This window comes from Numenius arquata, chromosome 4 (genome assembly GCF_964106895.1).
Source record: "Numenius arquata chromosome 4, bNumArq3.hap1.1, whole genome shotgun sequence".
Lineage (NCBI taxonomy): Eukaryota > Metazoa > Chordata > Aves > Charadriiformes > Scolopacidae > Numenius > Numenius arquata.
In genome coordinates, this window is record NC_133579.1 from 46,144,824 (window position 1) to 46,168,268 (window position 23,445).

General features: G+C 35.0%; 1 protein-coding gene across 4 annotated transcripts in view; it reads left to right on the forward strand.

Annotated features, from left to right (window-relative positions):
- The window catches only part of MARCHF6 (membrane associated ring-CH-type finger 6), a 51,133-nt gene that overhangs the window by 24,260 nt on the left and 3,428 nt on the right, over positions 1-23,445 (forward strand). For all 4 annotated transcript variants that reach the window (XM_074146122.1, XM_074146123.1, XM_074146124.1 and 1 more), the window contains 16 exons: positions 1,474-1,525; positions 3,380-3,438; positions 4,027-4,107; positions 5,267-5,335; positions 5,459-5,533; positions 6,370-6,504; positions 6,888-7,007; positions 9,173-9,273; positions 9,984-10,121; positions 10,840-11,041; positions 14,206-14,275; positions 15,452-15,633; positions 17,013-17,147; positions 19,285-19,374; positions 20,755-20,887; positions 21,829-21,964. In XM_074146122.1, the coding sequence (XP_074002223.1) occupies positions 1,474-1,525; positions 3,380-3,438; positions 4,027-4,107; positions 5,267-5,335; positions 5,459-5,533; positions 6,370-6,504; positions 6,888-7,007; positions 9,173-9,273; positions 9,984-10,121; positions 10,840-11,041; positions 14,206-14,275; positions 15,452-15,633; positions 17,013-17,147; positions 19,285-19,374; positions 20,755-20,887; positions 21,829-21,964 (1,778 nt within the window). The remainder of the gene's footprint in view (positions 1-1,473; positions 1,526-3,379; positions 3,439-4,026; positions 4,108-5,266; positions 5,336-5,458; positions 5,534-6,369; positions 6,505-6,887; positions 7,008-9,172; positions 9,274-9,983; positions 10,122-10,839; positions 11,042-14,205; positions 14,276-15,451; positions 15,634-17,012; positions 17,148-19,284; positions 19,375-20,754; positions 20,888-21,828; positions 21,965-23,445) is intronic.

Genomic DNA, 23,445 nt, shown 5'->3' on the forward strand with positions numbered 1-23,445 from the left:
AAAAGTGGAATTTCTTAAAAGACAAAGGTAACTTTGGATCACGTACTCCACTGTAAATAAAAATTAGACTCTTTAAAAGACCATAAACTGAAAATACATATCTCTTCTAGTCTTAAGTTTTGCTCTATATGATTGAAATAGTGTCCTCATTCAGAGTTCTCTGATTTGCCTTAATACCATCAGAACACCACTTACCAATTTTTAGTGTAGACTGGAGTTAAAAATTTGAGATCTTCGGTTACATTTCTTGACTTTATTTTTGTTGTTGTTGTTCCTCTCTAGAATTTTTCCTCTCTTGAATATTATTTTAATTGATATCAGTATCAAATCTGTTTGTTTGGTTTTGTTTTTAAATCTTCACAGTAGTCAGTCTGTCTTCTGGAGCATGTATCTTTTAAATTAGTTCCAAAAATCTTTATGATTACAGTAATTTAGCAAAGCACTCCTAAAAAGGCTATTGGCTTTTTAACATTTGTCTGTGGGTGAGCCTGTGTTGATTATCTCCCCGACAAACTCTTACATATATAATGCATATGTTCTAGTGGGCTTTGTTATAGTTTATTTGATGGGCTCTCTCTGCTGTCCATCCTACCTGGGTATTGGCGATGTCTAGCTCTGACTTGAGGGCCAGTGGAGAGAGAGAGCAAAGAGTAAATGGCAACAAAACTTTAACCCATCACAGCTACATTCATTGGGTGCCATCTGCCAGGTGACTTACTTTAAAAAAAAGAAGTCATTTATATTTTAAAGGGAAAAAAATCTGTGGTCTCTTCCAGCAGTATAAATTTTACTTTATTTAATGTGTGAAAGAAATATAATCCTGAATTATGAATGTGTTTATTAGATACTGTAGTGGATAAATGTCTCATGTCTGAAATAAAATAATATTTTAATGTAGTGTCTCATGTTTAAAATATTGTAGCTTATTTTGTCATTAGTAATTGACCTTAAATATTAATATCAAAAGAATTAAAATTCCAGTGTACTTATGGCTGAGTTCACAGCTAAATGTAATATTAAAAAATAGAGGTGTGCTGTCATTTCTAGAGAGCTGTCAGTTTTGTTAACAGATTTCTTGTGACAAAGTGTAATTGTTGAAAGTTCAGGTGAACATTTTCTCATTTATAAAACAAATATCCACACACGTTTCATGTAATTGTTTTTAAGGGTGGAACTATTTAAATTGATTTTAAAAGAAGAGCTTATCTTTACAAAATAAGAGTGTTGAAGCAAATATAAATGCTCTTACCTAGGTAAACGTCCATGAATGTTCATAGCTTCTTTTACAATGTGCCCTGCTTGTTCTGATCTAGAGCAAATTTCTTGGCTCTAACATGAGATGTGCATGTTCTTATTTCAACTTCCTGTTATTACCAGAAGTTTAGATTCAAAAGTAAAGTCACTTATTTAAATGACTGATACTTATGTACTGTTTCCTTGTCTTCTTTCCTCCTTCACCCATACTCCTCACAGGAACATGTCTTTTGGGTGGTATCTTTAAATACGTTGTTCATACTTGTGTTTGGTAAGTATCATTTGCTCTTAGGTTTTAAAATGATCCTTCTGTGTGAAGTGATAATGCAGGTTAATTTTAAGGCTGTTCTCTCAGAATAAATGAAGTTGTGACATCTAAATATGGAACCACAAACACACTGAAGATAAGAATAATAAATTAATTGCTTCTAGTTTTGTCATTTTAATTCCTTTAAGTGAATAGATTTAAAACAGGAAATCTACTAAAAGTTTAATGATGGCAACCAAAGCACAGGCAGTAATATTTGTTTGGAATACTGTTAAACTAAAGGAGGAACCTCCTGGAATTTAATGCATGAGCAATTGCAGTACTTTTAGGAACGGCTAGGATATTTTTTCTCCTTATAATTTTCCCTAGATACTGTTAAGTCATTCTGTACATCAAGAATCCATTTTTGGACCTCAAAATTGGGAGGGAGGGGGATATGCAAGAAAGTAGCTGACTATGTAGAGTTGTCAAATATACTTTCATTTTGTGTACAAAATTGCTACGGAACAACTTTCCTTAGTTCACACAACTTAGGCTGACTTAAATTTCAGAAAACAGTAAATTCTATTTAGTGGTGTATTTTACTTTATTTTCCTTTCTCCTTCCTGTAGATGCTGAAACTGGATTGCAACTTTAAATGTTTGCAAGACTCTTTCCATTTCTAGTACAAGACAGGAATATTTCCGTGTTCTGATTCTATGTATAGTTAGTGCTAGGAAAGTTTATAGTCATCAGTCTGATGTCTAGGACTTGAGTGTGGGGGTTTTTGTTTTGTTTTTTTCATCTTGCTTTTCTTTCACTTGTTCTTTCTGGGCAGGAAGAGTGCAAGTCCTCTCTTTATCTTTTACATTCTTGCTATTCCCAGTAACTGTTGATTTCTCTGAGAGGGAAATAAATTAAAATTTTCTCATCATTAATTAGGGCAATACAAGCCCTGCTAAATCTTTTCTTAGTGTCTTTATGTTTCGGTCATGGAAATGAGGAAGAGAGAAAATCATCAGGCTTTTCATCTGAGGGTATGTTTAGTCCCCAGAGTGGATTATCATGATATAGTGAAGGCGGTATAGGTAAAAATAAAAGCCTACAGTCACTGCAACCTCTTTACTTCCTATTTACTCCTGTAGGAAAGTGATGTTGAATTCTGTAGTCCTTTGTAGCTCAGTTAGAAGACCACAAGGTGAGCTAAAACAGCCCTTGATCTTGTTGCAAATACGCAGGTGTCCAAAAATTGGGAAAGTGCTGTGGTTTTTAATTCATTCCTCCTGAGACGTCAGCATTGGCAAGAGCGAGTTCTCAGGAATGGTGACAGTTCTTAAGATGTTAATTCAAAGTAAAAGACTTCTCAATTGCTCCTCATCCCTTCACGGAAGCATCGTCCTCCTCCCCCTCATCTTCTCTTCCCTTTGCAAATTTCTGCAAGACTTGCATTTTTCACAGTATTCTTAAGAATTAAAGCACTAAAACTGAAACCTTGCTAAAGGAAGTCCCATCTGACAAAGACATAAAATGGCTACTTAAGTCTTCTGGTGCATGGGAAAGAGTGAATATATAGAACAGGTCTCTACAGCAGTCTGTGAGACTGATAACACCCTAGTACGTAAGACTGAGGAATGGAATTAATTTATACACAGTGTATTTCAGTGTGAATTCTGATCTGATTTTCAGTGTTCATAAAATTATAGAAATATAAGACTTGCAAATATTTGCACAGAAAGTAATTTTATTTTTTTTTTTAGTTTTCACAAAATTGATGAGAAGTAGAATAATTACCATGTTACAATACACATCCTGCAAATAAGTCTCCAGATAGCAGTTTTCACGATATTTTTTTGTTTTCTTTCTGCTTCCATTATGCAGCATTTTGTCCGTACCACATTGGTCACTTCTCCATTGTTGGCCTCGGCTTTGAGGAATATGTAAGTACTGTTTTATAATTTCACAATATAAAAACTGCCAATATTTATTTATTTTTTATTTATAATTTATATAATAACAATATTTTCAATGCATCCTTCCACTTGTGTTCACAAAAGTAAGCTGGAGTATCTCTCATTTTTCTCCTGAAAGCTTTTTTTAATCTATGATCAAAAATGTTCTCTCACTCTTTCTCACTTCCTCCATTGTTTACATTTCAAGTGAGGTTTCCCTCTTTTACAAAAATATGCATATGTTTTTGATTGTTTTAACAGCTTCTTGTCCCTCATGTACATTTTAAGTTTTCATGGTGAGTAATTCTCATAGCTGATAATAGGTAATGAAATAAGAGGTAGTGTAAGGTGACACTTTTTGTTTCATGTTTGAAGAAAGTAGTTGTTAGACTTTTCCAATAAATATAAACACTTTCTAGTCTTTATCGAGATGCCAAAAAAAGTAATAGATTATTAAAATATGTAAAAACTAAAGAAACTTGTAATTCTTCTTGAAGAGTTGAGATTTGGAGTTTTTCTTGTTTACGTAAAAATCTTTTTAAGAGACTGATAAACTTTCCTTTTTTTCCCCTCCAGGTTCAAGCATCTCACTTTGAAGGCCTGATTACAACTATAGTCGGATATGTTCTGCTAGCAGTGACTCTAATTGTTTGTCATGTATCCTTTTGTCAGTAGTTACCTGGTTCAAATTTTACATGTAAGACATTTTTCTAGCTGTATTCTGAGGTGTCACAGACATGATGCAGATGCAATTCACTTACCATTTTGCTCTGCTCTTTTGTGAAATTAGCAGAAAGGTTTCTTCTGTTTTCTTGGACACTTAAAAGTTGTCAGCATGTCTGCATTCTTCAGAACACTTGCACATGTTTAACAGCACAAAATCATAGGCTTTTTTGGTTGCTTGAAGGCCTCCAACTAAATTTTGAAGGTCTGAGATGAGTGTAGAACCATTGGTTTTTCCTCACTGTCCTTACACTATTGCTGTAGGGTATGTAGTTGGAGCAGAAAGAGAAATGGAACTATGAAAATACATAGTGTACAATGGGAAATTTATTTGGATCTTTTTAATCCTGTTAGGTCTTTAGAGTATAGATTGTTTTATTTTCTCTTTGAAGTCTCTGAGAGTTTGCAGCAAGGGATTTGTTCCCAAGTAAGAAGTCTGCATTCTAGCTGCGTGCTTTTAAAGGGACTACACCAACTTCATTTTGAAAGAATAAACATTTATTAACAGTTTTCTGTTCAAGAGTACACAAAGCTAACATCAACTTCAGACCACATTATGCCAGTGTGCAGTGCGAATGTGGTAAAACAGTTGATTGGCATGTTTCTGCTTTGCCTCCTAAAAGAAAACAAAACAAACCCACAAACTCTAATATGCATCCAGTGTTTCTTGGAAAAGGTGAGAATTTGTTTTGGACTGCATGAAAAGGAGAGCTACCATTTAAAGTAGGCCTTAGGTTTTGAAACTTGCCTACTTGTGGCAGATGTTTTCGAAGTCAACTGTTTATTTCTTGAGAACTTTTTTGCATGCTTAATTTCTGAAAGGTGGTAGAATTATTTTTATTAATTTATTTATTTATTCATTTATTTTAGATGCATCTTTGGAGGTGGGGGGAGTTATCTGGCACATTGGATTGTGGCTTCCAGAGTCACAGCCAATTTTGAAAATAGATAGATAGAATACATACTACTTATTTTACTTTTGTCTTTTATAAAATTTCCTGTTGCTAAAAACCACATAAATACAGTGTTTCATATCAATCAAACTGTCTTATAAAGTATTTTTCAGTATTATTTTCTTGACAAAACTATTCAGGGTTTGGCAGCACTTGTTAAGTTCCAGCGATCACGACGTTTATTAGGAGTTTGCTATATCGTTGTCAAGGTAATCCTATTTTTTGTGTGTGTGGTAAAACCCCTGTCAATTTAAGCTTACATTGTCATTTTCTTAGCAATTTTTGTTAAACTAGTGAGATGTTCTTCTCTTGTTTGTTCTGTTTTTCTACAGGTCTCCTTGTTAGTGGTGGTCGAAATTGGTGTGTTTCCTCTCATCTGTGGCTGGTGGCTGGATATATGCTCTTTGGTAAGAATGGAAATAAATGGGATAAAATCTTTTTTAACAGTGTTTATATTTAAAGAAAAAAAAAGTTCTAATGAGAAGACAGTTATATTAGTTTTGACAGCACTCTTCTGTTTTTGTAAACATAGTATTTCCAGAGGGAAAGGGGAAAGTGTTTTTTAGATACTGCTTAATGCTAATTTTGTTTTCCTTTATGTTACTAAATACAAATTAATATGCTATTATTAATATAATAAGATCCTAATCCTTTTTACTGCATTTACAAGACCATTGTGATAATGAACTTATAGGCCAACCTGTGTACTGAATAAACTTCTTTATGCAACCATCTTATGTGAAATGGTAATGACTTCATATTTTAATAGTTGTCCCATCTCTTTCTGTTTTGAACAAGATACACGCTGTGTTTGCTTGGAATTGAGAAGGACAGTTATTCTGTCCTGAAAAACAAAAAAATCAAGTGATTAATTTCAAATGGAGAAAACTAAATTCTTCCAGCTTTAGTAGAAACAGAATTTTATTTAAGGGAGTAAGCATTCACTTCTGTCACAGTGCCACTTTGAACTGATTTATAACTTACGTAGTGTATGTTAGAGTTGACTTCTTTCTTCTTTCTGTCAGAAGAAAGAAATTGATCATAAATTGATCTTTATTTGCTGCTGTTATTGTAACTTATTCTTTTTTTTCTAATTAAGTGCTATAATTATTTATGTATTAGCACAAGGCGGACATTTAAATTAAATGCTTAGTAGTAGTATATATGAACTAGGGTGAATAAAATGAGTAGCTGTGGAGGTTTGCCAAACTCTATTCATATTTGTTTATTACTTACCTTATAGGAAATGTTTGATGCCACTTTGAAAGATAGAGAATTGAGCTTTCAGTCCGCCCCAGGTACCACAATGTTTCTGCACTGGTTAGTTGGAATGGTTTACGTCTTTTATTTTGCATCCTTCATTCTTTTACTGAGAGAGGTAAGTCTATAAGAACAAGATTTGTATGTAACATAGAGAAGCTTGCATGTTGAACTGTTAGTTAAATCTTTCACGTGTGGGTATTGCTGCTACTGTGCTTTGTGTGTGTGTATTGGATTCCAGCCTTACGTAAAAAGGGCCATACTGCAGTGGAAAATTTAGAGCACATTTATTTTTAGTGCCTTCAAATGAATCTAAATAAATTTCAATTGTTTAAGATTGGCTAATACTTAAAAATTATGCTTGTAATTGGTTATTGCTTCTCTACAAATACCCCTATTATGTTTAAACTTTAATTGCTGCAGCAGTTTTATCCAAAATGAAAAACAAAGAATACAAAGATAATCTTCTCTTCATATATTGTTTTCTATTTCCTACTTTAGGTATTGAGACCTGGTGTCTTATGGTTTCTCAGGAATTTGAATGATCCAGACTTTAATCCTGTGCAGGAAATGATTCACTTGCCCATTTATAGACATCTCAGGAGGTTTATCTTATCAGTGGTAAGGACCTTTCTCACATTTATTTATTTGGGAAAAAAAAAAATTCATATATTAGTTCTCATATACACTACTGCATATTTAAGGAAAAGCATTTTCACCATGGATGTGACTAGACACTGGAACAGGTAGCCAATAGAATCTACATCTTTTGAGACACTTCAAACTCAACTGGATGAGGTTCTGATCAACTGAAGTAACTTGGTCTGCTCAGAGGTTGGGGTATTGTCATTGTAAGATACTGAAAATAATAAAAGTGTTTTTCTTTTGCTTGTTTGTCTGAAGTTTGCCTAGCATGCAGTAAGGGAAGGGTCTCAGACTTTGACATAAATGTCGTATCAACTGTGAAAACTGATATACCAGAAACGTTGTTATTTGGCATACTGTATCAGTATATCTAAAGTGCTGTGAGCAGTGAAAGCTTATAGAGGGATCTTAGTTATATTAGAGAGCCCTTCAGTACATGAAACGAAATGACCTGTCCACCTTTCAGAGTATGTTCTTCTTAGATAATCATAATTCTTTAGCTTCCTGAAACTTTGTGTCACAGAAAGCAGCCCAAATACAAGAAAAGATCTGCTTGTTGCTGAAGGTCTGCTATATGTTCTCAGACAGTGCTGGAGCTGGTGGTTACTTGAACTTCACCTTTTGATTTGCTTTGCTAATTAGTTCAGAACTTCTAGCAGCCTTATGCTAGAATACGGGACTCAAATGGCGATTGTTTACAGCTTACTATTTCAAAAAGCAAGTTGCACTTTTCAAGTTGCGTTTCTTTCTCAATATTTTTAAGAAATTTCTTTTGTAGAACATAAACTATTAAGTTTCAAGAGAAATGGGATTTGATTTTTCTTTTTTGCACAGTTAAGCACATAAGTTTTTTGTGGTTTTAGTCTCTAGTGGTACATTTAAATGAAGTATAAGAATGTGTTTAAGTATACTTGATTTTTAATCTGGTTTCTTAAGGAAACAGGATTTATAAAAGTGCATGGTCTTCATGCAGCTGATCTCCCCTACTAATTTTTGATCTTTCTGCCAATTGAAAATGTGAGAAAATAAGAGACAGATCTTTTGAGGCTTCACCAAGTTGCTTGAAAACTCAGCCACTAAGGAAAGAAAGGAATCCAAAATTAGTAATCCCAGTGCTGGAGGAGAGGGAAGAAAGCAGAACTGTCCGACAGTATCCTGACTGTCAGCTGGCCAGTCAGTGCTTATTCAGCCACAGTCCTGTTTGGTGAGGGCATCATAGCGTACTGGTCTGCCTGGGGTGGGGTTCATTTCATAGCAGCCCATGTCTTTCTGTGCTTTGGATTTTATACTGAGCATGATACAGATGGGATGGAACACTCTGTTGTTCAGTTCTGGGCGACCTGTCCTGCCCACTCCTCCCTGCAGATGCGACCCTATATGTTCTGCTTCCAAACCTCCAACTCAGCAAATAACAAAGTTAGCTGGCCCTGTTTTTTGTAGCAGTAAATGTAAGCAAGAGCCTCTCTGCATACCATCCCTTGGCATAAATTATAAACAATGAAGTCTTATCAGTCTCTGGAAGCAGTGTCTGAACAATATGCTGTTTATTTCAAAGAGTTCAGTTAGTTAGAAGAGGTGTAGTTGAAAAGTAAAACTACTGAACACTTTAGTAAAACTGCTGAAAATTGGTTCTGTTTTACCTCAAACCAGGACATAACACATGGGTGTTTTGGCTGTAGCTGAACAGCATTTGCACAGCGCCAAGGCTTTCCCTCTGCCCTGCTCCCTCTCCCCTTCAGCGAATAAGCTGAGGGATGGGAGGGCGATATACACAGGATGGCTGACCCAAATTGACCAAAGCGGTATTCCGTACCCTATGACATTATGCAACTGTTAACATGTGCTGAAGCCCTGGTTTCCAGGAAGTCACTAATCATCTGTCTGCTGCTGACAAGTAGAGAATGAATTCCTCTTTTTGTTTTGCTCACATGCACAGCTTTTGCTTTCTCTATTAAACTGTTGTTATCTCAATCTACAAGTCTTCTTGCCTGTCTTCTATTTTCTCCCCATTCAGCCAGAAACGGGAATGAGTGAGCAGCTGGGTAGATGTTTGGCTGTTAGCCAAGGCTAACCCACCACAGGAAACATGGTAGAAAGACGTTGGTTGTTTTGGACTAACTTGTTTAACTTCATTGTTGCAGATTGTCTTTGGATCAATTGTACTGCTCATGCTGTGGCTTCCTATACGTATTATTAAGTATCTCCTGCCTAACTTTCTTCCATATAATGTTATGCTCTACAGGTAAGCGTTTCATTTTAAAAAGATGTTTTTTCAGTCTCCGTGTAACTAGAAAAAAGTGTATTTGCACTCTATGAGCATTAATGTGATGTTGTTTGGTACGTTTTTTTGTTTGCTTTCAATTAATCTAAACTTGATCGTTCTAGAAAAGTAAAAAGATAAAGGACATGGATACATCATACAATTTTTCAAATAAAAAGCTACTAAGAAAAATAAAAGGCATTTTGTATTACTTCCATAATGATAACTCTGGTTTTTATATGCCCTCAAAACTTTCCCTTAAACTTTTTGATAGTGAAGTTGCCATTATGTTTGTTTTTCACATTCATTCCTGATTATCATTCCTTCAAGAATAAAAGACTATCTGTAACTGCATGTCTTTTTAATGTATCTTTCTATTTCTAAATAATAATTGTACCAACAGTGATAGAAGCAAATAGAAGAGCAAATCATGTTGTCTGATATAATATTTTTCAACTTTTTTTTTAAATTTCTGGTGCTTTAAAGTGCCCAAAAACTCATGAACGTATAACCTGTGCTCAGAGTAGTATATAAGGAAAAATGTCTGCAAAAACCTAAGAATTGTTCCTGTTGGCATCCAATATATATATATTTTTTTTATTATTATTGAGGTTAGTGTTATGATTCAGTGTAAAAGATTACCATCAGAATGTTCCTTCTGTTTGACTTCCTGCTCTTCCCATTGCTTCTAGTGATGCTCCAGTAAGTGAACTTTCCCTAGAGCTCCTTTTGCTTCAGGTGGTGCTTCCAGCTTTGCTAGAACAAGGACATACAAGACAGTGGTTGAAAGGTCTTGTACGAGCATGGACTGTTACTGCTGGATACTTGCTGTAAGTACAGAAAACCAAAGTCAAATGCAAGCATTGTGTCCAGCTTAGCCTTTTGATGTGAAAGCAGCATGCTTTCAAAAGAGTTATCCTAACAAGTAGCTTTTATTTTACAGATAAATGCATGATGAAATACTTCTATAGCAATTTCCTATGGAAGTGCCGCCTTCTAAGCAGTAGTTGTACATATTTCTGGACTAGTCATTGAAAAGTAGTTCTTTTGGTACACTATTACAGCGTTTGCCTAGTAAAAAAAAAAAATCTATAAGCTTGTACTTTTGAAAGCATGTCTATAGCAATACAGTACCATCCTTGTACAGTTAGGTTTGAAGGTAATTGTTTCCAGTACAGCTTAGTAAAATAAAAGCTGTTAGTTGAGCTGCCTGCTTACATAAACTGAAATATCGATGCAATTTTCCTTTTATATGCACAGCAAGTTTAACACTATATGCTTTTTTAAAGCAGTCAAACAGAAAAGTGATCTTTATTTGTGGCTCTATTCCCTCTGTTCTAATCTGCCTCCACACTAGAATTTTTCTTCTAAATTCTGTGTTCTGAATGACATCGAGTACATTATTAGAAAATGTTTTATTTTAATTAATCAAGATTCTGCCATTATTCCTGTATAAGTTTCATACAACTCCTACGCGTTCTGAGTAGGCCTATCTTTCTGTAAAATTCTTATGCAAACAGAACAAAACTGAAATTTTTATTGTTACAGGGATCTCCATTCTTACCTACTTGGTGACCAGGAAGAGAATGAAAACAATGCAAACCAGCAGCCTAACAACCAACATGCTCGCAATAATAATGCCATTCCGGTTGTGGGAGAAGGTCTTCATGCAGCCCATCAAGCCATACTTCAACAAGGAGGACCTGTGGGTTTCCAGCCTTATCGTAGGCCTTTAAAATTCCCTCTCAGGGTAGGTATATCTAATGCATTAAAAGGGAAAGGCATTTGAAAAATGAGTATAATTTTTTTTGTAAGAACGATTTGATCCACATGTTATCAGAAGTCACATGGTGGGTCATCTTGTTTTGTTTCGTATGGTTTGCATCTTTCTAAAACACAGACTTACAGTTGTCATAGAATCATAGAATGGTTGGAGTTGCAAGGGAGCTGAAAGATCATCAAGTTCCAACCCTTGTGCCATGGGCAGAGACACCTCCCACTACAGCCAGGTTGCTCAAAGCTCCATCCAGCCTGGCCTTGAAAACTTCCAGGGATGGGGCATCCACAACTTCCCTGGGAAACCTGTTCCAGTGTCTCACCACCCTCACAGTAAAGAATTTCTTCTTAATACCTATTCCTAAATCTCCCCTCTTTCAGTTTAAAGCCATTACCCTTCTTTCTATCACTCCACACCCTGATAAAGAGTCCCTTAAAGAGTTTCTCCCCATCTCTCCTGTAGGCTCTCTTTAGGTACTGGAAGGTTGCTATAAGGTATCCTCAGAGCCTTCTCTTCTCCAGGCTGAACAATCCTAACTCTCTCAGCCTGTCTTCATAGGAGAAGTGCTCCACCCCTTGTTTCTTCTTCATGGCCTTCCTATGGTCTTGCAGGTTTTTTTCAGCCTGTAACTTAAGACCTTCAATTACCATTTTATTTATAGTTCCCATGCATGTTGTGTATTATCTATTAGTTCGCATCTTATTTTTGTAGTGGTTAGTAATGGAGAGAAATATAATAACCTCTCGGCAAACAAGTAGTTCAGGAATGTCTCTAACGAGGCATGGTTTTCAAGAGGGCATACTTTGGTCTTGTAGCCGAAGTATATTTTAAATTTTTTTGCTTTATTAAGAAATTAAATGGAGAACTTCTGTTGTATCTGTATTAAACATAGGAAGGTGTTATCGTGCTTGAAAGTTCTAAACCCCTACAATTAGAAAGGAAATGTTGGCAAATACCTAACTTCCTAGAATAATGTATAGGTCAAACTAGATAAATTGTTTTGTTGTTACCAGAACTCTGAGTTGATCAAATATAAACACAGCTCATTTACAGTGGTTTTGGGTATAGTTCAGGAATGGAATTAATAGCTAAAGTTAGGACAGTGTAGTATTGCTTCTGGAATTTCCTTAAGATGCGGAATCTACCAGAATTCTCATAGAAGAGTACAAAATAAGGCTTTTTTTTTTTCACCTATAAATCTCAACTTAGTAGAACTGAAAGCAAATTTGAAACTATTTTAGGATTTCACAACTGTTGAGCTTCTGGGTGTTTGAGGCTTTTTGGGGGTGGGGAGGTAATTCCTCCACTACTGTTTTTACCCTCTAAAGTGGCTCTCCACAGGAATGCATGAGCTACAGCACTGTTATAGAGGAAACAGTGGGAGGAAGAAGCTCAGGGATGAAAAGGCTAGGGAGGCAGAATGAATTTGCTCCTCGCATAGCAGCAGCTGCTACCTCAGTCTGGTCATAAGAGGAAGTCAAAGCATGCTCTGACTGAGACCAATTTAATCTAACATAAATCCACACTTACTGCTGAAAGGAGTGGTGCCAGTCTTCTTTCCATGGTAATTGCTCCTTTCTTCCCTTCCTAGCATGAATGCCTATGCATATATGTAACACACCAAGAGCTGGCACAGGAAACTGGTCCAGCTGAAAACTGAAGTAATATGCAGAAGGCGTTAGACAGACACATTTGAAAGTTCAGATAAGACTTCATAATGTTATTTTTAAAGAAAATATGATACTTGTGACTTTTTCACTTAGACTGAGTCAAGTTCATATGAAGTTGCTGGTATGACAGGTTAATTGAAATTAGTTCCCTGTTTAGCTGCTAAGGAGATAATTAAAGAGGATTCTCACTGTGACCTAGCAATATATAACAACTGTAATGTGGACATGCTGCTTTCAGGGAAAGGGTGTGTTAACCAAGGGACTCATTGAATCCTTCCTAGGACTACCTTTGCACAGGTTATGTTATTTTTATGGCTATCTCTGGATAAGGACATGTGCTGAAATTGTCTAGTGTAAGCTTTCAGTAATTTGGGGTGCTGACCTTGAGCTGGTGATAACTAAGTTTCATATTCAGCTGTCAAAGACTGTTTTCTCTGGTCTACTTACCTTTGTCTAGATATTTTAAGTTATTCTTTGGAGACTTCTACAGAATGTATAAATAAGAAGATGATCCGATTTAACTGAATTTCTTTACGTTGTTTTCATTGAGAGAGTGCAAGTGCTTGTCATATGTCAAACACACAGTAGCTTACTGATATGATTCTATGTCCCTGGTTCCACTTGTTTGAAATATTTAAATAATGAATCAGTCAGGATCACTGTAGGTGGTTTCAGCTGTGATTTTTACTATATTGACCTTGGTTCTACTTGGATAAGTTCATCTTATGTAGAATGTGTTGCCCAAACAGACTTCCACTATGGAACAACACTATTTCAGTTACTTTCTCAATTGGGATTTTAAGCATTCAAGAGGGAGGGAAAAAAAAAAAAAGTGTAAATATCTTTTCTATGCTTTCATTATTTTTTTTCATTTTAACCAAATTGTAAGAACCTAGAACAAGGTGGTTTATATTTGGTTTTTATTATGTATGAATGCTTGAGACATTCAAATATTTAAAGAAGACAAGTACATGAGAATTCTCTGATAAGATGTAAACCTGACTAAGGAGCCACCAGCCTTGCTGTCAGCTGCGGGTCACATAAACCTGATGAGGGCATCCGTAAGAACTTTCTCAGCAAGGTTTTCCTTATTATAAAACCACTGTCTTGCTTATCTGGCATAGAGAGCTGGAAAGCTTTCAGGGTTGATTGAGAGTCATTGTGCCGGTCAGTGCAGAAATAAAGAGATTATTTTTTTAATGTAACATAAGAGAACTTCAGTCATTCTGGATTCAAATATTAATTTTTACTGTTGTGACAACTGATGCAAACTGTTAAAATAAATACACAACACTCTAGGTGTGCTGCATGTACTGTGGGTAGGTTTCTTATGGCTGATTTATGTATACAGTGAAACATCAGTTGGTATTTGAACCATCCATTCTAGGATGGCACATCTTTTTGTATGTTTTTTTGGCTTTGGATAAGTAACTTTCTTATGAACTGTTTCTCTTTCTTCTCTTTCAGATATTTCTTTTGATTGTTTTCATGTGCATAACATTACTGATTGCTAGTCTTATCTGCCTTACCTTACCAGGTAAGTCTATTATTGTAAAACTGTGATTAAAAACAACTGAGCATGTTGCCATGCTAAACAATGGCAGATGTTTTGAAGGCATTGTTTAAAGTTAAAAGGAAAAACATGGAAAATTATGTCTCATTTTTAATGGTACATCATCAAATTGTAATAGTCTAAAATCTAAATGATAGAGATAATACGACAGAGATTGCCATTTCTTATGTTTTGTTGCAGAATAATTTTCTTTTAAACGTAGGGCTCCAAGTGCTGAGACAATCTCTGTAGTAGGATTGAGAGAAAAAGAATTGATACTCTCGCACCTGCTTTACAGTTTAGAGAAGGAAAATATATAGGTTGTTACCAGGTCTTCTACAGTATCTTCTTTAATTAAATATTCTGAAGGTGTCATTATGACAGGTCACTAGCAGACTTTGAAGTGATATACTTGCCACTTCCCAAATATGTATGAATAAGTACTTTAACCAACCAAACCAAGCACTTTCTAGTTTTTTTTCAAACAATTTGGAACAAATTAAGACATGTGAACTCATTTGCATTTTATAACCTGGCTACCACTGTAGTACCATGTCATTTTTACCTCCTTGTATTAATGATCCTGAAGTCAATAATGTGTTGAGATCAGAGTTAGAAATTTTGTGATGGTTTTAATAGTAGTACATAAAATAATTCCACTATATCAGTGTTTATGTTCGCTAGTATCAAAAAATGAAATGTAGCAAACAAGACTCCTATTTAAGTTGGAGAGCTTCAGAAACCCCATGAGTTAAGTCCTAACAAATTACATAAGGCAGTGAAATAACCCAAACATCTCTCATAAGACTTAACTTCAAGTTTATGCACTAATTCCTTATTGCCTTTGCGGTTCTGAAGATTAGTGTTTAGGCTCTGAATAATGCAGTATTCACTGCTTTGTTTTGCTGTAGTTCAGATCACATTACTGGTGTAATGAAATTTCAGGAAAAAACCTTACATATATATTTGGCATCATCTATCTAACTATGTAGTGCTTCACACATTCATGCCCTATGGGTAGAGTACCAAAATACTGTTTTATGTGTAATACTATTTTTGCATTGATATTTAACAATAAATTTGATAAGTATTTTTTTAATAGGCATCCTTTCTTAATACATCAAAAAGCATTACTCTATTTAACAGTGTTTGTGTTTTCAGTATTTGCTGGCCGATGGCTAATGTCATTTTGGACGGGGACTGCCAAAATCCATGAACTGTACACCGCTGCTTGTGGTCTTTATGTCTGCTGGCTGACTATCCGAGCAGTGACAGTGCTGGTTGCCTGGATGCCACAGGGTCGTAGAGTGATTTTTCAGAAGGTCAAAGAATGGTCTCTCATGGTGAGTCTTGTGACAAAATTTTACTGAATTATTGAAATAGTAGCTAGCAAAACTTGTTTCATTTTTGCTTGCAGGTTTTACTCTGCAATGTATATTACGTTTTCCTTTTCAGACCATTTTGAAGCTTTTGCAGCTTACATTCCCATTGCATAGGGTAACTGTATTTTTTTGGAAGCCATTTAGCACAATGTTAAGCTATCAGTGTAAATAAGTTTGCGTATATATGTTTATATATACCTATATGTTTTTCTGTTTTCTTCTAAAAGTGAATATATTGCATTATATTATCCCATATGTGATATGTCCTCAAATACGTTTACCTTTTCACATACAGCTGGAAGCTTAACTATTACTCAATTATCACTTGACATTATCAAACAAAAAAACCTAGTAAAACTGATAGAGACATGTTCATCATCCTCTACAAAGTAGTTGATGGATATTTTCAGAAAGATCTTTGTGATTTGTCAGATCTCTGTGTTGTTCAAATTAATATTTTTAAAGAAAATATACTTTTTTATTACCCAGGAGTTCAGATTCTCACCATGGCAACAAATTTGTATTCCATCTTTTTGGTTTGGTTTTGAGGATTTCTATATAGTAGATTCCTTGCCTAAGTATAGTAATTTAAAACATTCATAGCATAAATGGTATCATGTGATGGACATGCTTGTGTCCTTATTGGACTATTACAGACAGAAGAACAGTGTAAGTGTATATTTAATGTATTACCATGTTTCCCAAATATCCATCACTTTCATTTAGGAAATCTTAAGCTTGTTTAAGAAAATTCAGAGCTAAAATGTAATGCTTTACTTGTCCTTTGTCCCTTCTCATCATGTTGATTATGCTGGACTAGTTTTGTATCTGATTTTTGGATGATGCATGTAAATCAAGAGAATTATAGATTAAAGAAAAAATACTATGCCTGAATCTGAGTCTTTCATTTTTTAAGAAGTATTCCATAATGAGTGAATTTTTAAGGTCTAGTTTTCACTGGAGAAAAATCAGCAGTTTTGGAAAGATTCTTCTCTAATTTTCCAACATACAAGAGTTCTCAGTGTAATGAAGTGCCATTGGAGAGTATTGCCTACTGATAACAAAGGTGTTTTTATGGTCTAAAACTATATGGACACAGTAGGCACAGTCATGCATTTTTCTGGAGGGGGCATAGAATAGGACCCAGTCTTGAAAAACTTGCATTGCAAAACTGTGTATGTAATAAAAATTATTTCTAGGGGTGTATATGTGGGAATTAAAGGTCTGTGTAGTTTTTTTTCTTCAGCTTCTTCTGTTTGTGTAGTTTAAGTTACATTTTGAAGTTTAAACAAAAAGAATCCTCTGATAAACATATTAAATACATGTCTTGGGTTTTTTAGATAATGAAGACGTTAATAGTGGCTATACTGCTAGCTGGTGTGGTTCCACTTTTGCTTGGTCTTCTGTTTGAACTGGTCATCGTTGCACCTTTGAGAGTTCCTTTGGATCAAACACCTCTCTTCTATCCTTGGCAGGTCAGTCGCTCCCGTTCTTCTTCTGCTGTTGATATCTTCACTTAGAAGTAAGGGGTATGGAGTTCTTGTTTCATGTTGATTCGGTGCTTCAGAGCACTTCCTGTAAGTGTTTCTATGCGGCAGAGGAAAGACAGCAAGTCTGGACTTGAGGATTAATTAAACCCAAAAGGATATGCTTAGGAATTTTCAGTATTAAAAGCTGAACTTTGTGGGATGACATCAGAAGGTCTTTGCGTTTCAGTGATCAGAGACACTTTTTTTTCAGCAGCATAATTGTAAAGTTATGTACAGAAGTCAGTATAACTGTATGTACGTATGCACAGACATACATATTCTGTCTGACCTTTCTGGAAAGCTTTCTGCCTACAGTTATGTAGCAAGAGGTTCAGCTGATTTGTTTTCCATACAAGATTTTAATTCAGTGATACACTCTATGAAAGGAATTTTGATATGCTTTAGGATCATTCTGGGTTTAGGTTGAGATGTCAAATCATTAACACAACATTTTGTGGTAGAAGTGTTTTGCTTTTCTTCAGCCAAGTCTCATAGGTTAAGGGAGTGCAAACTTTTTTCCTGCAAGTTGGTGGAAGATATGAAGGTACCATGGATTGAGTGGCAAATGCTTGCGTCACCTGGGCTGAATTATAAAAGGAATTGTAACTCAAAGAAACGCTGAGGGAACCATAAATCAAGAGATCTAGAATGCATATTGCTAATAACAAGAAAGTGTTCAGGGGCAGTGATTTTCTAAGGTGTCCACAAACAAGCTTTCATTTACTTTCACTATCCAAATGTTTGAAAGCCATATTACAAAGAAGAATTTTACTGCTAATTTAAATATTCCATTATTTTATATTATTTTATAGTACAAGTATACTTTAGAGATGTCTGTTTAAGTAAATGACTAATAAGTCATGTGATTGCAGTGGTAGATAATCATGATTTCTGAATGGTTTTGGAAAGAATTTGTAATGCTTGAGATTCTGAAAATTCTTAACTTTTGCATGCTCTTTAAAAGCCTGTAATTTAAATATACTGAAAGATTTTATTTTCATGTGGCAGAGTTTCCTCAAGTACTAGATTAGAGGGATTTGAGACTTGTTCTAAAAAGGAGCTGTTGAAATTGAGAATAATTACTATTTTTCACAAAAGACAATAGAGCTGTACAAAGGTTATGTGCTTGAGCAAACGCAAAGCAATTTTTAACACTGACATTTTTAGTAATAAGTTTTTAAATTTTTGAATGTATCTGGGGTAATAGACGTAAACAAAAGCTGTCTTTTTATATAAATGGCTAAAGAAAATATATTTTCCCAGCAGTTTAAGTTAATTAACTATGATGTCTTAAGTCTTACCAGTTCTGTAGCTGTTTATTCTACCTTGTCAGCCTATACTTTGCATTATGGTTTTGGTGGTTTTTATTGAGGAATCTCATACAAATATCTAACATTCAGAAAGGATTGACTCATGATGTGCAGTGTTTACTAAAGGCCTGTAGTTTTATTGTGTTCTTTTAATTCCATGCTATAATAATTGTAATATATGTTAAAGCACAAATTTTCCTCTGAGTAGTATGATGCTCTTGTGAAGAGCATTGCCTTGCGTTGTTTAGCTTTCCGCACAGGTTTTGTGGATAGAGTTTTGCGAACAATTAAAATTGAAAAGACAAAAAAAACTTTTTTCCTCATTTCTGTGAGCATCTTTTGTATTGTTTCCCTTCTTTTTTTTAAGGGAATGAAAATAACTTATTTCTAGATAAATGTTAGGAGTGTTAATTAGTTTGTACCAGAATGTTAGTCTGTTGCTTTAATAAGTGTAGTGCTTTTATTTTATTTATTTTATTTATTTTATTTATTTTATTTATTTTATTTATTTTATTTACTTTCAGTTTAATAGAGGTAGCTGATTTTTCTGGTTCCATGGAGCTATTTTACAGATGTCAGTTAAGCTTAAGAGCATCCTCTTTTGTCTTAGGAGTTTGCAGAAGAGGTCACCCCTTGTAAGAAATGTCCCATGTAAATAGAAAAGTAATTATCTTTTCACTTACAAGTAATAGTAACAAGTTTCTCTAAAAGCTTTTGATTGTTAAATTATTTAAGAATATGTTAATGCTAACAATCCCTTTTTACAAAACTAGGACTGGGCTCTTGGAGTTCTGCATGCCAAAATAATTGCTGCCATAACACTGATGGGTCCCCAGTGGTGGCTGAAAACTGTTATTGAACAGGTAGGAAGAAATTGTCAATGTGAATTATCTGTATACTAAATTTTGAACATCTTTTTGAATGTGCGAGTCAGAAAACAGAGTTGCTGTTGTAGTAATGGCGTAACTTGAGTATCTGAGTAAAACTCAACTAGTTTTGTAGAATCCTTTTATATTGTGTAGCCTAAGCCATTAAGGTACACTTAATAAAACAAAACTAAACCTCAAAAATCTGAAATCAAGAAAATGCTGTGTATACATATATGCAATTTTGTCAGGTTTGTGTTAAAGTGAGAAACATCATTTTTTCTTCAGATAAATTCACACGTGTCCAAATACTGGACATTATTTATGCCCACCACTCAAGAACCACAAATTTCTGCCTTCTCCACAGCTGTAGATTCCCTCATTCATAGATGAGTGCATATGAAAGACATAATTTCCATTCCCCTTTGATTATTAAGCAAGACAGAACAGTTTCTGTGAGCAGTTCTGAGTCACATGACCTGTTGCGTTCTTTGGCAGAAGGATTTTTTCATTGATTATAAACCTTTAAGTTGTCCGCTTGTCATCTCAATGAAGTATCTCAGTTTGTCGGAAAGGAACTTTTCAGCCCTGCACTATATGTGATGGCTATGGTGCGTGTGCTGACCTCTGTACAAAAGGTGCCTCTCGATTAAGTCTAGCACATAGTCCCTGTTATTAAACCATTTACTGATCACTTTAGGTGTCACACTGGAGAAATGTAGTCTTAGTTCTGTGAGTACCTTTTGATTCATATAGCAGCTCTTCCTTCCATTTTGAATGCTCTCAATGGGGGCCTGTTTGTTATACACACACTCTTCCGAGCCATCCTTAGAACTGGTTACATCCAGGCTGTGGAATAGAGACCATTGTCTAGCTCTATGTGGTAGCAAATTGAAATCGGTCTTTTCCCATGATCAGTCTAGTCATGTTGAGACCTTATCACCTCAAGAATTTAGGAGACCCTGTCTTCAGGTATAGACTCCACATGCAGAGGCTCTGGTCTGCCCAACCAAGTAAAAAACAAGATCCTATTTTCTGCCTGTGTCACCAAATTTAATAGATTTGTTCTATTAGCCTACACAGGAATGTCTTTCAGCAAGTTAACAGCACAAAGCGATCTTAGGTCACCCACAAAGCCACCATCCACAGCTCTAGTTAATGATCTTTCAGCTGGTGTCTTACACTCCTGGAACACCCACAATGTAGATTGGCGCAGAGTTTTTCCTTCTTTGACTGTGGCCTTCATGGTTTTCTTCCAGTTGGGAACACCTGTTTCCTCTCATAAGGAGAATTGTGTAAAACCTTGTAATTATTTCTGTAAGTGCAAAGCATGGCTCTTGTGGTTGATCCATTCTATTTCTAACTTATTCTTCTTAGGTATATGCAAATGGAATCCGTAACATTGATTTACACTTCATAATCCGTAAACTGGCAGCACCTGTAATCTCTGTTCTGCTGCTTTCCCTGTGTGTACCATACATCATAGCTTCTGGTGTTGTACCTTTACTAGGTATGTATACATTCAGAATGTCTGTCTGTCATCTGGTGGTTTAGAGCAATGTAAATAAATCTGTGGAAATAAAACTTCAAGCTTTATGTTATTTAAAAAAAAAAATCAGCAAAACCCATGCTATTCTGACAACAAATGCTTAAGGATTGCTGTGTCACCTTAAAAGTTTGGGGGTTTTGAGAAATGCAATACGTTATTCTGACTGGCTTTTTAATGAACCAAGTGTGGAATACATCAAGAGTATGGGAGGGCACAATATCTTAACAGCAGAAATGCACATATCTAGCTAGTTTGGGAAAGGGATGATTAATTCATTTCTTCTTTGGACAATCAACCTTTAATTTTAGTCTCTCTTTAAGAGCTATACTGAGCCGAGGACATCTTTTCTGACTTGTCAGAATCTAAAGGAAGCTTAGAACAGGTGAAAATACTGATTTCGAGGTTTTCATTCAGTATTAAAATGTAAATTGTAAATACAATTATTTTTTTTTCAGGTTTTCCTATCTCTTTGTAATTGAGGGAAATCATTTTATTAGAAGCAGAGTAGGTGCTTTTTTCATCAACAGTTGTCTTTGTTGGTAGTTAGTTTTGATGCTAACAACATGTTCAGGAAGTCCTGGTTTATTCTTGGATCTCTCACTTGAATGCAGACTTTTATAGTGTCAACTTTCTTCTGATACGATGTATACGGAAGTCAATAAACAAGAAGAGCTGATAAGACCAATTTTTTTACTTTGGATTTTCACTGTTTTAAAATCTGTGTGAAAAAGAACAACAGCTGTCATGTTGGATCCCTGAGATCGATGGATGAGTTCTTTAATTCGTAGCCCTTCTACTGAAGTTATAGTATAACAAAAAGTATAGAAGCAGGTACAGAAGCAGAAATGCATGAGTTACTTCAGCAATGACAGATCACGTGAGGGTTGTGTTCTGTTTTGTAGGAGTCACTGCTGAAATGCAAAACCTAGTTCAGCGACGGATTTATCCTTTTCTGCTTATGGTGGTGGTTTTGATGGGAATTCTCTCCTTCCAAGTCCGCCAGTTCAAGCGCCTTTATGAACATATTAAAAATGACAAGTGAGTATATAGTGTGGGGTTTTTAATTTTTGCACTTTTAAATTGTGATAGCAACTTCAGATTGAATTCAGGTGTTGTAGATACCTAGGGCTAAAGGGGATTTTAAGAAGCTTTCTAGACAAATGACCCTCTGACTGAGATCTAAATGTTTTATCTATGGTTCAGGTAGATAAACACAGGAATAGACTTTCTTTATAAATGGAAGAAGTTTTACCACAAATGAAGCCAATTACTTGTTTGTCTCTCCTTCTGTAGTCTTGAAGGACAAAAGAATGTAATAAGTGACATATCTGGAAGTAAAATCGTGTCTCAATCTGATGCTTATAAAACATTTCTCCAACCTTTTCTGCCTGTTTTTCTTATTATTTCTACTCATTAGTCCAATTAACCTCATAAAGAATGTGCAGCTGATTTCATAGTTTGTCTTTATCAAATTTTGTACTGTTTTCTGACGTTTTCAGTAATTATTACTTTATTACTCAGCTGCCTGATAAAATACTAATTTTCCTAGTGTTTTTTCTGGTTATCCTGCCTAGTTTCTGAGCTTTTTTTGTGTTATTCTTATTACCTTATTTTCTCTGTTGTCCTAATTACTTCTGTGTTAGTTATTTAGAAAAATAAGTTTTAGACCCCAGCAACTAGGCTTCCTAGGCTTGGTTTGTATTGAAAAGGAATAAAGGAGTTTGTTGTGTTCATGTCCTGAGTTGCCCTAGAACAGTTTTGCTTACCACTGACTACAAAAGGAGTCAAACCTAAAATAAACTTCTTTGTATCTTGTAAGTTAGGAAGTAACTGATACGTTAACTGTTTGGTGTAAATGTGAAACTAATAGTATCTAGGATCATTAAGAGAATTGTGACTAAAATTAAACTCTCTGCAGATCAATTTATATTTTAGCACCTTTTATTTGATCAGCTGATTTAAATCCTGTTCCCCACCTGCCTTCATAACGTGTTCTGTAGTGTTTGGCCTAGTGTAGTACATATAGCTGGTATTTTTATTTACAAATGGGCTTTGAGCTAAATGTTAGCATCTTTCAGGCAGAATGCGTATTGAATTGCAAGTTGCATTAATGTTACAAGTTGCTCTCTTGTGTAAATAAGGCATAAGGATAAAAAGCTGTGAAAATATATCTAAGTAAAAACTACTTTGATATTAAATGAACTTTTGAAATGTTATAACCATTCTTGTAGACAAAAAGTTTGTACAACTTAAGTTAATGATCTCATTTCAGGAAGTAAGCAAACAACGTAGTCATGCTAGCCAGTAGAGATTTATGGTTTAGAAATATGCTTAATTAAATCATTCATGTAACAAATTTCAAAAGCATATACAAGTTTTTGTGATCTTCTAAAATGTACAAAAAATATGTGAAGGCTGTTTAGTTATGGTACTGTGAGAAAACAAGTGGTGGTGAAAAGGTTTCTAAAGGAAATGTTAGGTTTCAGGGGAAGAATTCATAGGTATATATGGCTCTTCTG